The sequence below is a fragment of the Ovis aries genome, chromosome 22 (assembly GCF_016772045.2).
Source record: "Ovis aries strain OAR_USU_Benz2616 breed Rambouillet chromosome 22, ARS-UI_Ramb_v3.0, whole genome shotgun sequence".
Lineage (NCBI taxonomy): Eukaryota > Metazoa > Chordata > Mammalia > Artiodactyla > Bovidae > Ovis > Ovis aries.
In genome coordinates this window covers 37,185,189-37,200,832 of record NC_056075.1, presented here as the reverse complement: position 1 = coordinate 37,200,832, position 15,644 = coordinate 37,185,189, and the positions used below count along the sequence as shown (strand labels likewise).

Genomic DNA, 15,644 nt, shown 5'->3' with positions numbered 1-15,644 from the left:
CTCAGTCTGCTCTGACTCTTTGCAACCCCATGGACTGCAGCACACCAGGCCTCCCTGTCCATCACCAACTTCCGGAGCTTACTCAAACTCATGTCCATTGAGTCTGTGCTGCCATCCAACCATCTCATCCTCTGTTGTCCCCTTCTCCTGCTTCAATCTTTCCCAGCATCAGGATCTTTTCTAGTGAGTCAGTTCTTTGCATCACGTGCCAAAGTATTGGAGTTTCAGCTTCAGCATCAATCCTTCCAATGAATATTCAGACTCATTTCCTTTAGAATGGACTAGTTGGATCTCCTTGCTGTCCAGGGGTCTCTCAAGAGTCTTATCCAACACCACAGTTCAAAAGCATCAATTCTTCGGGGCTCAGCTTCCTTTATAGTCCAACTCTCACATCCATACGTGACTACTGAAAGAACCATACCTTTGACTAGACAGACCTTTGTTGGTAAAGTAACGTCTCTGCTTTTTAATATGCTATCTAGGTTGGTCATAACTTTTCTTCCAAGGAGCAAGCGTCTTTTAATTTCATGGCTGCAGTCACCATCTGCAGTGATTTTGGAGCCCCCCAGAATAAAGTCTGTCACTGTTTCCCCATCTGTTTGTCATGAAGTGATGGGACTGGATGCCATGATGTTAGTTTTCTGAATGTTGAGCTTTAAGCCAACTTTTTCACTCTCCTCTTTCCCTTTCATCAAGAGGCTCTTTATTTCTTAGCTTTCTGCCATAAGGGTGGTGTCATCTGCATATCTGAGGTTATTGATATTTCTCCCGGCAATCTTGATTCCAGCTTGTGCTTCCTCCAGCTCAGCATTTCTCATGATGTACTCTGCATATAAGTTAAATAAGCAGGGTGACAATATACAGCCTTGACGTCCTCCTTTTCCTATTTGGAACCAGTCTGTTGTTCCATGTCCAGTTCTAACTGTTGCTTCTTGACTTGCATCCAGATTTCTCAGGAGGCAGGTCAGGTGGTCTGGTATTTTCCATGGTTTGTTTGGATCCACACAGTCAAAGGCTTTGGCATAGTCAATAAAACAGGTAGATGTTTTTCTGGAACTCGCTTTTCCCATGATCCAACGGATGTTGGCAATTTGATCTCTGGTTCCTGTGCGTTTTCTAAATCCAGCTTGAACGTCTGAAAGTTCACGTACTGTTGAAGTCTGGCTTGGAGAATTTTGAACGTTACTTTACTAGCATGTGAGATGAGTGCAGTTGTGCAGTAGTTTGAGCATTCTTTGGCATTGCCTTTCTTTGGGATTGGAATAAACACTAATCTTTTCCAATCCTGTGGCCACTGCTGAGTTTTCCAAATTTTTTGGCATATTGAGTGCAGCACTTTCACAGCATCATCTTTTAGGATTTGAAATAGCTCAACTGAAATTCCATCACCTCCACTAGCTTTGTTTGTAGGGATGCTTCCTAAGGCCCACTTGACTTTGCATTTCAGGGTGTCTAGCTCTAGGTCAGTGATCACACCATTGTGATTATCTTGGTCATGAAGATCTTTTTTTATAGTTCTTCTGTGTATTGTTGCCACCTCTTCTTAATTAATATCTTCTGCTTCTGTTAGGTCCATACCATTTCTGTTCTTTATTGTGCCTGTCTTTGCATGAAATGTTTGCTTGGGAAGACAAAAGGAAGGTATAGAAGTAGCCTGCTTCATTGTTTAGATTCCTTTATGAGCTTGAGCAACTAAAGACTTGAACTAAAAGTTTTGAAAACCAAGTGTTCTTTGAAAGTGTGTGGATTCTGTTTATTAACTTGTGAACAAGTGGCTTTTGTTTTGTTTTGTTGAAGTATAGTTTAATTTGCGGTGTTGTGTTAATTACTGCTATACAGCAAAGTGACTGAGTTATACACACATATATTAATACGTTCTTTTTCATATTCTTTTCCATTATGGTTTATCACAGAATGTTGACTATAGTTCCCTGTGCTATACAGTAGGACCTAGATGTTTATCCATTCTATATGTTAAAACTTACATGTGTTAACCCCAACCTCCAACTTTATCCCTCTCCCAAATCCCTCCCCCTTGGCAACCACCAGGCTGTTCTCTGTGTCCTTGATTTTTCATGGATAGGTTCATTTGTGTCATATTTTAGATTCTTCAGGGACTTCCCAGGTGGTTCAGTGGTTAATGCAGGGGTCCCTGGTTCAAGACCTGGTTGGGAAACTAAGATCCCACATGCTGCGTGACTTGGCCTTAAAAAAGAAACAGTGGAAACGGTGGCTGACTTTATTTTTGGGGGCTCCAAAATCACTGCAGATGTTGACTGGAGCCATGAAATTAAGACGCTTACTCCTTAGAAGGAAAGTTATGACCAACCTAGACAGCATATTAAAAAGCAGAGACGTTACTTTGTCAACAAAGGTCCGTCTAGTCAAGGCTATGGTTTTCCAGAGGTCGTGTATGGATGTGAGAGTTGGATTATAAAGAAAGCTGAGTGCCAAAGAATTGATGCTTTGAACTGTGATGTTGGAGAAGACTCTTGAGAGTCCCTTGGACTGCAAGGAGATCCAGCCAGTCCATCTAAAGGAAATCAGTCCTGGGTGTTCATTGGTAGGACTGATGTTGAAGCTGAAACTCCAATACTTTGGCCACCTGATGCAAAGAGCTGACTCATTTGAAAAGACCCTGATGCTGGGAAAGATTGAGGGCAGGAGGAGAAGGGGATGACAGAGGATGAGATGGTTGGATGGCATCACTAACTCAATGAACATGGGTTTGGGTGGACTCCAGGAGTTAGTGATGGACAGGGAGGCCTGGCGTGCTGCAGTTCATGGAGTCGCAAAGAGTCAGACACGATTCAGCAACTGAACTGAACGGATAAGTTATATTACATGGTATCTGTCTTTCTCTTTCTGACTTACTTCACTTAGTACGATAATCTCTAGCTGCATCTGTTGACCTGTGCTGCTGCAAATGGCATTATTTTGTTCTTTTTTATGGCTGAATAATATTTCATTGTATGTGTGTAGCACATCGTCTTTATTCATTCATCTGTCTGTGGACGTGTAGAGATTGTTTCCCTGTCTTGGCTGTTGTGAATAGTGCTACTGTGAACATAGGGGTGCATGTATTTTTCTGAATTATAGTTTTGTCTGGATATATGCCCAGGAGTATGATTGCTGGATCATATGGTAATTCTGTTTTTAGTTTTCTGAGGAACCTCTCTGTTGTTTTCTAGAGTGACTATGACCACACCAACTTACATTACCACCAACCAGGTAGGAGGGTTCCCTTTTCTCCATACCCTCCCCAGCATTTTTCGTTTGTAGACTCTTTAATAATGGCTATTCTGACCAGTTTGAGGTAGTACCTCATTGTAATAATTTTGATTTGCATTTCTTTGATAATTAGTGATGTTGAGCATCTTTTCATGTGCTTACTGGCCATCTGTATTTATTCTTTGGAGAAATGTCTTTTTAGATCTTCTGCCCATTTTTATTTTGGGCTATTTTCTTGTTCAGTTGTATGAATTGTTGGTATATTTCAGAAATTAAGCCCGTGTCAGTTGCATCATTTGCAAATATTTTCCCCCGATCTGTAGGTCATCTTTTTGTTTTGTTTATTTATGTATTTATTTTTGCTGTACAAAAGCTTATAAGTGTGATTAGGTTCTATTTGTTTATATTTATTTCTATTGCCTGGGGAGGTTGACCTATGAAAATACTGGTATGATTTATGTCAGAGAATGTTTTGCCTATGTTCTCTTCTCGGAGTTTTACGGTGTCATGTCTTAAAGTCTTTAAGTCATTTTGATTCTGTTTTTGTGAATGATGAGAGGGTGTTGAACAAGTAGCTTTATCCCACTGTTTAGTGTGCTATTTTTAAATGGAATACATTTTTTAAATTTTGGTTTATTTTTGTGTAGAAATCCTTTCAGCAACACCCCTAGAAGTATTAATAAACCCAAATTAGATTTTACTGCTTGTGACATTGAAGTCACACACCTGTGAGAAATTTCTTAATTGAATTTTAGCTTTATATTTGACAAGAAGAGGTAATTCATGGAGCAGCTGTGATTTAGCACCTGGATTATTCAAAGTTGCTAGTGTATATAGTGCTTTTTGCGATTTTTTTGTTTTTAATAGAGTGACTGTAACATGTTCTTCAGGAGTCATAAGGCTTATTAAAAACACTCAGCTACCACATCATCTGTCATTTCTATGATAGATGTAGTTTCTAACTTTTTTTCCTCTCAGAAATTTGGCGCCAGTCTGTCTGAATCAAATAACTTAAGTGGAAATTAAGAAACTAAAGGGGCCTTTCTGCTTTCCATCCATTTCAGAAACAGAAGAGCACTGAGCGTTGTCTGTGTGCCTGCTCACCTTTCCCTGAGAAGTGCCTTTCTTTACTCCTGTTTTAGCGGGCAACCGTAAAATAGTATTTCTCTCCCTCTAACAATCTTTTTCAGTATAAACTGTTGAGGGCCATTCATATTTTCTTAATGTTTGTTTCATTTTTAATGTTGGATTTTTATAAACCAGATCGATACATGCTTCAGTCCTGATGGTATGTGTGAGGGGTTAGATAATTGTGAGACCAGATTATATCTGAGACTTCAAGGCATAAATGCCCAGCAATTTTTAAATCACCATAAGATAAAGAAGAATGAAAGCAGTGTGTGTGGTCTACCATGATTCAGGACCTAAATCTGGTTGTTTAGGGTTTGAGTAGGCTTTGAGGGATAGGGGAAACCTTCACTTTGTGCAAAAGGCTTGAAAGCAGGAATACACATGCCATCTTCTGGGTTCATGAGGTGACTACTCTTCGAGATTGGAAAGTTTCTATTAAGGAAAAATGCTATTGGAAAGATTGGTTTTGGTAGACCTTGAATATGAAACCAAGGACTTTTGACTATCTTTTATATTGTATGGTTAGTGAGAAGGCATAAAGCTTTTGAGCAGGCAGATGTCATACCTAGTGACAGCAAGTAGGGTTAATTGAAAACTATAGACCCTCACCTCCAATTTTCTCTTATTTTCTTTGTCCTTTGCTTAAATGGAAAAGTACGAATTAGGTGTCAAAGTAAAGATTTTTAAAGCTGCAGTTTGTAACTCACCACAAGCATCTCCATAAAAACCTAGAGTATTAACAAGGAACACATAAAGACCTGAATAATTCATAGGTAATGGAAGTGTTTGTTTATAAACACTACATAATGGAAGTGTTACGTAGTTTGAGCTTTGATGAAGTAAGAATAGCTTGAATTCTGGTTGTGCTACTCACCATGTAATGTTGAACAAATTCTTTAATCTTTCTAACCCTCACTTCATATGGAAAGGGAAGCTAGTAATATTGCCCACTCAGGATTGTGAGCATGAATAAGATACAAAGCATAAATAAGATACAAAGCATGTAAAGCTCTTTGCACACTGCCTGGCAAATAGTAAACATCTCTGTTAAATACCTTTGCTGCTGTTAATTGTTGTTGTGTTATTATTTGTCATTATCTAGTACTAATCACTATCCAGTTATATTGTTTCCATGGAACAGCGCATTCTGAATTTTGATCTTGTTACTGTAGGAACAAGATCCCATCTGGTCCAGAAAGAATCTCTCTCCTCCCCACTCAAGTTTCAGAGCCCACTGGTTGGCCTTAGATTTTCTTTAACTTTCTTCCCGGAGTCCTGCCTGGTCGGTGAGGTCATGCCAGAAAAACCAGGAAGTTTTGACTGCCGCAAAGAAAGCACCATTTGCAGCCAGTTATGCGGGAGAGTGGTAAACTTTGGTTTTATAATTTAAGTATTAGGTGTTTTGCTTTGTGTTGTTTCCTACAGGTAGGTTTTGTTACTATGCTTTAAAGTGTGGTGTTTATTATTCAGAAATTTAGACTTATCTTTACTTTTGTCAGGTATAAGCCTTTTTTCCCGTTCCAAACCTTGCAAGGATTTGAAGACGACGACGAAGAGCTTATCCATATACAACAATGGGCACTTACTGAAGGCCGCCTTAAAGTTACATTGCTAGAATGTAGCAGGTATGTTCTTTGTTATTATTACTACCTTAGAGGAAAGAAGGTATACCAAAAGTGCACTTGAGCAGTATTTGTGCTTGTTCCCCTCTGTGTTAATTTATATTATATTATCTGTAAATTCTTTAGTGGTAAATTTCATAAGAGTAGTCCTTTCCAACTTATAGAAAATATAAACTATATTTTAGAAAGCATGCTAATGGGGGGAATCATTCATCCTGCACTAATTTCCAGACTTCTTAGATACATAATGCTCTGTTGGCATATTTCTTACTACCTGTTAGAAAGCTGTTCATAGCATAACAGTTTGGAAAATTGTTTTTGATAATTAAAAATACCCTGGAAAGTTGCAAAACCAGACTTGTAAACCCTTGTGATTCTTAAATTTTGAGCTGGAAGGGAATCTCAGAAATAATCTGGCCCAGCCTCTTTATTTTTCCATCCCTATAGTCTAAGCTGTGTTTATACGTTGCTTGAACTACTTACTACATTAGCCTCCTTCCTTATCTCCTAACACTGGTTACCAATATGACAAGCAGAATAAGCTTTTCAAAATGCTTGTCCTTTTCCTACTTAAAATTCTCTTAATGGCTTCCCCATTCCCCTTAGACTGTAGACCCAAATCACTACCATGACATGCATGCCCCTCTTTACTTCTCCAGTTTCTTTTTGTACTCAGCCCCTCACTCACAGTGCTTCAGCCAAATAGGCCTTCCTAAGAGAAGAGGATGGCAGATATTTCCTCTAAAGTGCCAGATATGTAAATTGTCTAGGCTTTGGCATTCGCATGGTTTCTTTTGCAATTACTCAACTCTGCCTTGTAGTAAGAAAGCAGTCATAGATATGACAGTAGGCAAATGAATGGGCCTGACTTGACTGTGTAAGCATAACACTGTATTATATGAATTTTATAATTTTTGTGTGTCATAAAGTTCTTTTGATTTTTTTTTTTTTAACCATTTAAAAATGTGGAAACCATTGGTAGCCCACAGGCCATAGAAAAACAAACAGTGAACTGGATTTGGTCCATGGACCATAGTTTGCCATTCCCAGCCTTAGATATTTAAACATACCAAGCTCCTTGTGTCTATTGCTTGTGGCTTTTAATCACTAGCTATTGTTGTCTCCTTTGCTCACGATTCTCTTACTGCATCTGAGATACTGCTCACCTAAAGCCTTGGGTCAGTCTTGGACCCAAGACTATGAAGGCATCAAGAGAGTATGGTAAGGCATTATTTAGGTCATGTTGAATTGAGATCAGTGATACGAAGAAAAACATGACAATTGTGAAGTATATGTATCCTACTTTACTTTAATAAGGACCTGTATAACAAAGAATATATAAGAAACCAATAAAGATTTTTATGGGGAAAAGGTGAAGGAAACTGGGTTAATGATGCTGGACAGGGGTGAAGGTGAGAGCCAAACTTCTCACTATAAACTTTTTTTGTACTGTTTGTTTTTTGTGACTGTTATCACCTTGTCAAAAAATATAAATAAAGACCAGTATTTCTGGAGAGTTGAAGGACAAAGCCTGGATAGTTCATGTTCTTATGTTAGTCCTTGTAAGCTTGGGTTATATAGTGCCAGCACCTTTTCCCGGGTGACAGCTTAATCTTGGAAACAAGCACGCTGTCTCAATAGTTTTTAGTCACTGTGGTTACACACCTGACCGTGTAAAGTTACTTAGTGTTGTGGTGCTGTGTATTATTCACGTGGTTTAAGGCGTACGTAAAATTGTTACTGGAGGAGAGAATAAATTATTGTTTTCAACTCATCCTTGCTTTTTTGTCTTTGTGTTGAGAAGTTGAAACATTCATCTCATTTTTATTAAAATCTTTTTTACATTATTTTCCTCTAAACATTTTTGTTACTATAAAAAAAGAACTCTCAATTCATATAGCGTCCAAGTTTCTAGAATTCACACTAAAGGAAATATACTATTGTAATCTCAGTATTTTAAGTTTTCTCCCTACTGAATATAAATTCATCTTGTGTGGTTTATTGTAATTTCTAAAACAGAAAATGACACTCTAGAAAAAACAGAAGAACGAATAATAATGCCCCCCTTTTTGGAGGAAGAACAAAAAAATGCTTTTCGTTTATTTCAATTTTGGAAGCTTAAGGCTTAAGAGCTCTTAAGATATTTTTACCATGACTACTTCACTTAGTGATGTGAAAAGTAGTTGTTCAGTTGCTAAGTAGCATCCGACTCTTTGTGACCTCATGGACTGTAGCATGCCAGTCTCCTCTGTCCTCCACTATCTCTTGGAGTTTGCTCAGATTCAGGTCCATTGAGTCGGTAATGCTATCTAACCATCTCATCTTTTGCCACCCACTTCGCCTTTTGGCTTCAATCTTTCCCAGCTTTAGGGTTGTTTCCAATGAGTCAGCTCTTTACATCAGATGGCCAAAGTATTAGAGCTTCAACTTCAGCATCAGTCCTTCCAATGAATATTCAGTGTTGATTTCCTTTAGGATTGACTGGTTTGATCTCCTTGCTGTCCAAGGGTCTCTCAAGAGTCTTCTCCAACACCACAGTTCAAAAGCATCAATTCTTTGGCACACAGCCTTCTTTATGGTCCAACTCTCACATCCATACATGACTACTGGAAAAACCATAGTTTTGACTACATGGACCTTTGTCGGCAAAGTGATATCTTTACTTTTTATTTTTTATTTAATATAAATTTATTTATTTTAATTAGAGGCTAATTACTTTACAACATTGTATTGGTTTTACTATACATCAACATGACTCTTTGCTTTTTAATCTTTGCTTTATAATATGGTGTCTAGGTTTGTCATAACTTTCCTTCCAAAGAGCAAGCATCTTTTAATTTCATGGCTGCAGTCACCGTCAGCAGTGATTTTGGAGCTCAAGAAAATAAAATCTGTCACTACTACTCTTCCCTTTCTGCTTGCCATGACATGATGGGACCTTGATTTTAGTTTTTTTGAATGTTGAGTTTCAAGACAGCTTTTCCACTCTCCTCTTTCACCCTCATGAAGAGTCTCTTTAGTTCCTCCTTACTTCCTGCCATTAGAATAGTATCATCTGCATATCTGAGGTTGTTGACATTTCTTCTGGCAATCTTGATTCCAGCCTGTGATTCATCCAGCCCAGCATTTCACATGGTGTGCTCTGCACAGAAGTTGACAATATACAGCCTTGTTGTACTACTTTTCCACTTTTGAACCAGTGAGTTCCATGTCTGGTTGTAATTGTTACTTCTTGACCTGCCTACAGGTTTCTCAGGAAACAGGTTAAGATGGTCTGGTACTCCTATCTCTTAAAGAATTTTCCACAGTTTGTTGTGATCCACATAGTCAGAGGCTTTAGCACAGTCAATGAAGCAAAAGTAGATATTTTTCTGGAACTCCCTTGCTTTCTCCATGATCCAGCAAATGTTGGCAATTTAATCTCTGGTTCCTCTGCCTCTTTGAAACCCAGCTTCATGTGAAAATATTTGAAACAAATAGAAGAACGTTTTAGAATGATCAGATTTTTGAAAGAGCATAAACCAGTTAAGATTAGAACATGTCTGTAGACCACTTGTAAGTATACAAAATTGTTCTAAATTAGCATGCTATCATGATTCAAAGTTTCTTGGGTTTTTAACATTTAGGCATGCGTGTTCACACTTCTCCTCCTTGAGACCTATTTAAACATGTCCAAGTTGTTACAGTGTCATAGGGATAGCTTAGTATTATCATGTTCGTTCATGCTTAGTCTCTTAAGTTGTGTCAGCCCATGGACTGCAGCCTGCCAGGGTCCTCTGTCCATGCGCTTCTCTAGGCAAAAACACTAGAGTGGTTTGCCATTTCCTCCTGCAGAGGATCTTCCCAATCCAGGGGTCAAACCTGCATCTGCTGCGTCTCCTGCATTGGCAGGCGGATTCTTTACCACTGAGCCACCTGGGAAGCCCAATGTTGTTATAGTTTTAATTTAATATAATATATTTTTTTAATTTTTATCTTTTGGTTGCCCTGGGTCTTCATTGCTGCACACGTGCTTTCTCTAGCTGCTGTGAGAGGGGCTACTCTTTGTGGCAGTGCAAAGGCTTCTGATTGTGGTGGCTTTTGTTGTGGAACAAAGGCTCTGGGCACGTGGCCTTCAGTAGTTGCATCACACAGGCTCAGTAGTTGTGGCCTGTGGGATCTAGAGCACAGACTCAGAAGTTGTGGCACATGGGCTTCCGTAGCGTGTGGAATCCTCCTGGACCAGGGATTGAACTCATGTCCCCTGCATTGACAGGTAGATTCTTATCCACTCTGCCACCAGGGAAATCCCCTAGCTTAATATTCTTTTAAATGTTTGTTTCTTAAGCATTTTTGAACTTGATCTTGAATCAAGTAAAATATAACTTTAATAATGTTTTCCCAAAATCCAGGAAAGGATCATACTCATCACCCACAGACAGTGATGGCTTTCTGCAAGGATTTCTTTGTTTTTTTAAACTTTATTTTGAAATAATAAAATGGTTGGTTCTCTGTGAGGATTTTTTTCTTTCTTAACTTTATTTTTAATTTCAGACTGCCAGAAGTCTGTGTGAAGATTTACCAAACTTAGCTGTTGTAATTTAAGAGTCAATTTTGCCAAAGAGGAAACAAGTTAGAAGTATTAATAGACAGCCCTTTACTGAAAATAGTGGAGTTGTACAGCTTTATGCTTCAGAAGGCAACGCGAAGTAGAAATAATCCTGACTTTTGAGTTACAAGTGCTATGTTCACATCCTGGCCTTACGGTTTTACTGTTAGTTACATGTTCTTGGGCAAGTTACACATCTGTAAAAATGGACAAGTGTGCTGCTTTGCTGGTAATTGTGATCAGAGATAGGTAAATAAACTGTAGTGCCTGTTGCTGCTGCTAAGTCGCTTCAGTTGTGTCTGACTGTGGGCAGCCCTATGGACAGCAGCCCACCAGGCTCCTCTGTCCACGGGATTCTCCAAGCAAGAGTACTGGAGTGGGTTGCCGTTACTACACACTAAGGCTTCAGTAGATGTAACTTCTGTTCTTATGCCTTGATATAATCATTCTCATGTTTATCAAGAAAAAAGTAAATCTTTATAGAAAACTGGGTTTTTTGGACATTTACTTGTGAGAACTGGAATTTGAATTTCATTTATTTGAAAGGATCTTGCACCGTGAAGGGAAGTTGTTTTCTAATTATATGAAATACAGTTTTGAATTTCCCAAATAAAGCTTGGGAATGGAAACATAATTGTGTTTGTAAAAATTGGTTCTTATACCTTGCTTTTATCAAATGTTTTAGAAAGCAAACAGTCATTCTGAAGTTGCCTTTTTTTTTTTTGCATTGACTAAAGTTAGTTTTTTAATCACAGAAGATCTCAATGCTGTGTTTGTAGTACTGCTATTAGAAGACTAAATTATTTCACATTAGTGTTGCAGTCACTAAGATTATTAAGATTATTTTTATAGTTCAGCTTCTAAGAGGATTTTAGATACTTTGCAAAAGAAAATAATATTCCCATGTGCAGTTAAATAGAAGATAAATTAGATTAAAAAAAACAGCCTTGTAGAAAAGAGGTCAGTTTTCTGGAGAAGGAAACTTGATAGGTTTCTTAGTTTTTAATCTCTTGATAAACCCTGCCTGCTTTTCAGGGGAGGAGAGAATGGTTAAATTCTTTACCATGCTTAATTATTTTGGTGCCTAAATTTTCTCAGATGTAGCTTCTTGGAGCCTCTTCAAACTGGCTCCTATATGCTTGTGACATGACCTTGTCTTTTTTCTTTGCTTTTCTTTTTCTTGCTGCTGCTTCTTGAAAACTGGACATTGGAAATAATGAGTTGTAGAAACTCTGGATTCTGTTATATTCTGGAATGATTGATGTTATGTTCTAGAGGGCAGTTGGCTTTCCTGTCCTCGTCTCCTTACCCTTCCCGCCTTTCCATCTTCCCAGCAGCAGCGTGTTTCCGCTCTCTGTTTTGTCTTCCCACTGCTGCCCTGTTAGACTGGTGTCCCAGAGTCTCCTCCTGTATATAGCAGTCAGCCAAGGATTTGAGCAGAGATGGAACTTACCCTCTCCGTGGTTTCTTTGCTCGTAGGGGTCACCCCATAATTTCTAGCTGCTCTGTCGGCTTTGCACTCCATCCTCTGATAGTTAAAACCCATAAAGCTTCAACTTTCTGCTGCATGAACTATACCACCATTTTCCTGCAGCTCTAGCCCTGAGCTATGTAAACCCCAAGCTAGTAATTTGTACTCCTTCTTGAAATTTTTTGAAATTAGACTGTCCTCTGGCTTCTCTCTGCTTTGGAAAGGTTTTCATTGCCTTTAAATGTGTTTTTACAATTCTTTTTATCCACTTTTTATACTGCAGTCTGTTGGAGAGTTTGTGTGACCACTTTACCACTATCACCTGAAGTACTGTTCACCTGGTTTTGTTGTAGATGTTGTTGACAGGTTTTGCCTTTGTTTTCCTGATTGTTCTCTGTGCTTTTATGGGAAGATTTTGGAACCATGCTATCACTACCACCATCCTTCTAGAACCAGAAATACATATTTTTACTTAGATTTTTATAAGGCAAAGGGAAGGGTTTAATCATGTGATTAAACAATTTTGAAATAAAAGTAGCTGATCTTGTTTCTTCTATTAGAGGCAGCTGAAATAAAAATTTGGCAGAAGTAATTAATACTTTTAAGTAGCATTATATCCATATTATATAGTGAAGTACTTAGTTCTTCCATGGAGAAGGCTATTAACATGGAGCTTTCAAATTCATTTCAAATTCATGAGCTATTTAAAAAGTTAAAACCAAAGATATAATTCTAGCTTACATTTGTCTGTAATCTTCCGTTTATTTTAGGATTGAGTTTGAGTACATTCACTTGTTTATTTTTGACTCGAGTGGTAACTTAAAAAAAATTATCTGCAGTAAATAATTTTAAATATTAACTTTCCCCTTCTGAGTAGTTGGTAAATAGATGTACCTTATAGTCTGTATTTACTTTAATATTTGACAGTTTTATCTTTTTTCAAAAGAGAAAATATCTAGCTAAATTTGAATATATTTGGGGGCATGATACCTTTATTGTTATTAATAGCATTTACTTATTATCTACAATATACATATATATATATATATAGTAGGTACTTCGCATTCATTATTTCAGTCCTCAGAACATCTTCATGAGATTAGTAATATATCTGTTTTATAGATGAAGAACTGAGATCCACAAGTTACTTGCTTAAAATCACATAGCTGGAATTTGAAGCTAAGTTTGTTTGACTTCAAAATCCTTCACTCATTCTATCTTCATAGTCTTTTTTTTTCTTTAGCTTGCTGAAGAAAGTTTTGATTCTTAAATTTTTCATATTGTGTTAGAAGTATATAAATTTTGGAATTTTTAAAAAAATCTGTTTGAAGGCAAGTCATTTTTTAAATTACCTTTTCAGGAAGATCTTGAGATATAGAAATGTGTATTAATAATGAAGCATCATTTATATAAAGGCTGGAGGAGAGATAAAAGGAAATTAGCTCAAACATGAGATATTTAATTTTGTTTAAGGGAAAACTTCCACTCAAAGTGAGCTGTTGAAAAACAGAAGAATTACTTGGCACTGTTGCTGAATATAATTCCTAGAGTTTTTTTTTAAAAGCTATGTGGATCTGTAACAATGATGGTCTGTAACTCTGAATTTGGACATATAACTCTACAAGATAAACTGAATTCCTAGAGATCTTATGCCTATGCCTGTATTTATTTAACTGTTTAAGTTCCTCTAGCAGTAAGAGATAAATAAAATAAAATAACTGAATGATTTCCCTTTGTTTCTATACACTTCTCTGGGGTATAATTAAGTAATCTTCCTGTAGTTAGGTTGTTTTTGACTAGAAGCAGGCTTCTCAGAAGATGCTAAATTTGGAGTTCACTTGCCCTAGGTTTATGTAGGTATTCTTTTCTCCCCCCGCTTCCTCTTCCCTAAGATTGTGTTGGAAATAGTATTGTTTCTTTTGTAATTGTATAGGCATAGTTCCAGAGCACCACAACATGACGATAAAGCAAATCACATGAATGTTTTGGTTCCCCAGTACATATAAAAGTTATGTTTACACTAGACTGTAGTCTATTAAGTGTGTGATAGTATTATGTCTAGAAAAATGTACATACCTTAATTATAAAAGACTTGACTACCAAACAATGCTCACCATCATATGAGCCTTCAGCGAGTCATAAACTCTTTGCTGGTGGATAATCTTGCCTTCATATTGATGGCTCCCGTGACTTACCAAGTGTGGTGGTTGCTGAAGGATGAGATGGCATGGTAAGTTCTTAAAGTAAGACAACAGAGAAATTGGCTGCATTGATTGACTCTTCCTTTCATAGACGATTTCTCTGTAGCATGCAGTTCTGCTTGATAGTATTTTACTCACAGCAGAACTTTTTTCAAAATTGGAGTCAGTGCTCTCAAATCCTGCCACTGTTTTATCAGTAAAGTTTATGTAATAATCTAAATCCTTTGTTGTCATTTTCAAAAGTCAGTTGAGTTTGAAACAGTAAATGCTAGAGAGGATGTGGAGAGAAGGGAATTCTCCTACACTGTTGGTGGGAATGTAAATTGGTATAGTCACTATGGGGAACAGAATGGAGGTTCCTTAAAAAACTAAAAATAGAGCTACCATATGACCCCGCAATCCCACTCGCCAACATATACTTGGAGAAAAACATGATGTGAAAGGATACATTCACCCCCATGTTCAGCGCAGCACTATTTACAGTAGCCAAGACATGGAAGCAACTTAAATGTCCATTGACAGAGGAATGAAATAAGATGTGGTACGTATATTCAGTAGAATATTACTCAGCCATTAAAAAGAATGAAATCATGCCATTCGCATCAACATGGATGGACCTCGAGATTGTCGTACTGAGTGAAGTAAGTCAGAGAAGGAAAAATATCATGTGACATTCCTTATATGTGGAATCTAAAAAGAAATGAGACATGAACTTAACAAAACAGAGACTCGCAGAATGAACTTAGGGTTGCCAGGGGGAAGGGATACTTAGGGAGTTTGGCATGAACCCAAACACACTGCTATGTTTAAAGTAGATAATCAACAACTACCTACTGTGTTTAGCACAGGGAACTCTGCTCAGTGTTAGGTGGCAGCCTGGATGGGAGGGGAGTTTGGGGAAGAATGGATACACGTATATGTATGGCTGAGTCCCTTCTCTGTCCACCTGAAACTATCACTGCATTGTTCAACTGAAGTAAAAGGTACATTAACAGATTTTTTTTAAGTCAAACAAGTTTGCCTTCTTCATGGTGCTCCAAAATAATTACATAATAGCATCAAGGGTCATTCATCATAGATCACCATAACAAATATAATGATATTGAAAAATTTGAGATACTCTGAGAATTAACAAAACGTGACACAGACACAGAGTGAGCAAATGCTGTAGGAAAAATGGTATTGATAGACTTTCTTGCTCAATGCAAGGTTGTCACAAACCCTCAATTTCTAAAAATTATAATATTTATAAAATAAAGCAAAGAGCAGTAAAGCAAGGCGTGGTAAAACAGGTTTGCTTGTATATCCCTCTACTGCTATTTCACGTAGTAAAACAACGATTTTCATGCTTCTGATATCTGAATAGCAAAAGAACTTCAGAAAATTAAGTACAAACCCAG

General features: G+C 37.6%; 1 protein-coding gene across 2 annotated transcripts in view; it reads left to right on the top strand.

Annotated features, from left to right (window-relative positions):
• PDZD8 (PDZ domain containing 8) overlaps positions 1 to 15,644 on the top strand; it is an 81,761-nt gene that overhangs the window by 21,564 nt on the left and 44,553 nt on the right. The window contains exon 2 of one of the 2 annotated variants that reach the window (XM_012103001.5): positions 5,862 to 5,987. The exons of the other annotated variant lie outside the window; for it this stretch is intronic. Within the exon in view, the coding sequence (XP_011958391.3) occupies positions 5,862 to 5,987 (126 nt within the window). The remainder of the gene's footprint in view (positions 1 to 5,861; positions 5,988 to 15,644) is intronic. 2 annotated transcript variants of the gene reach the window in all.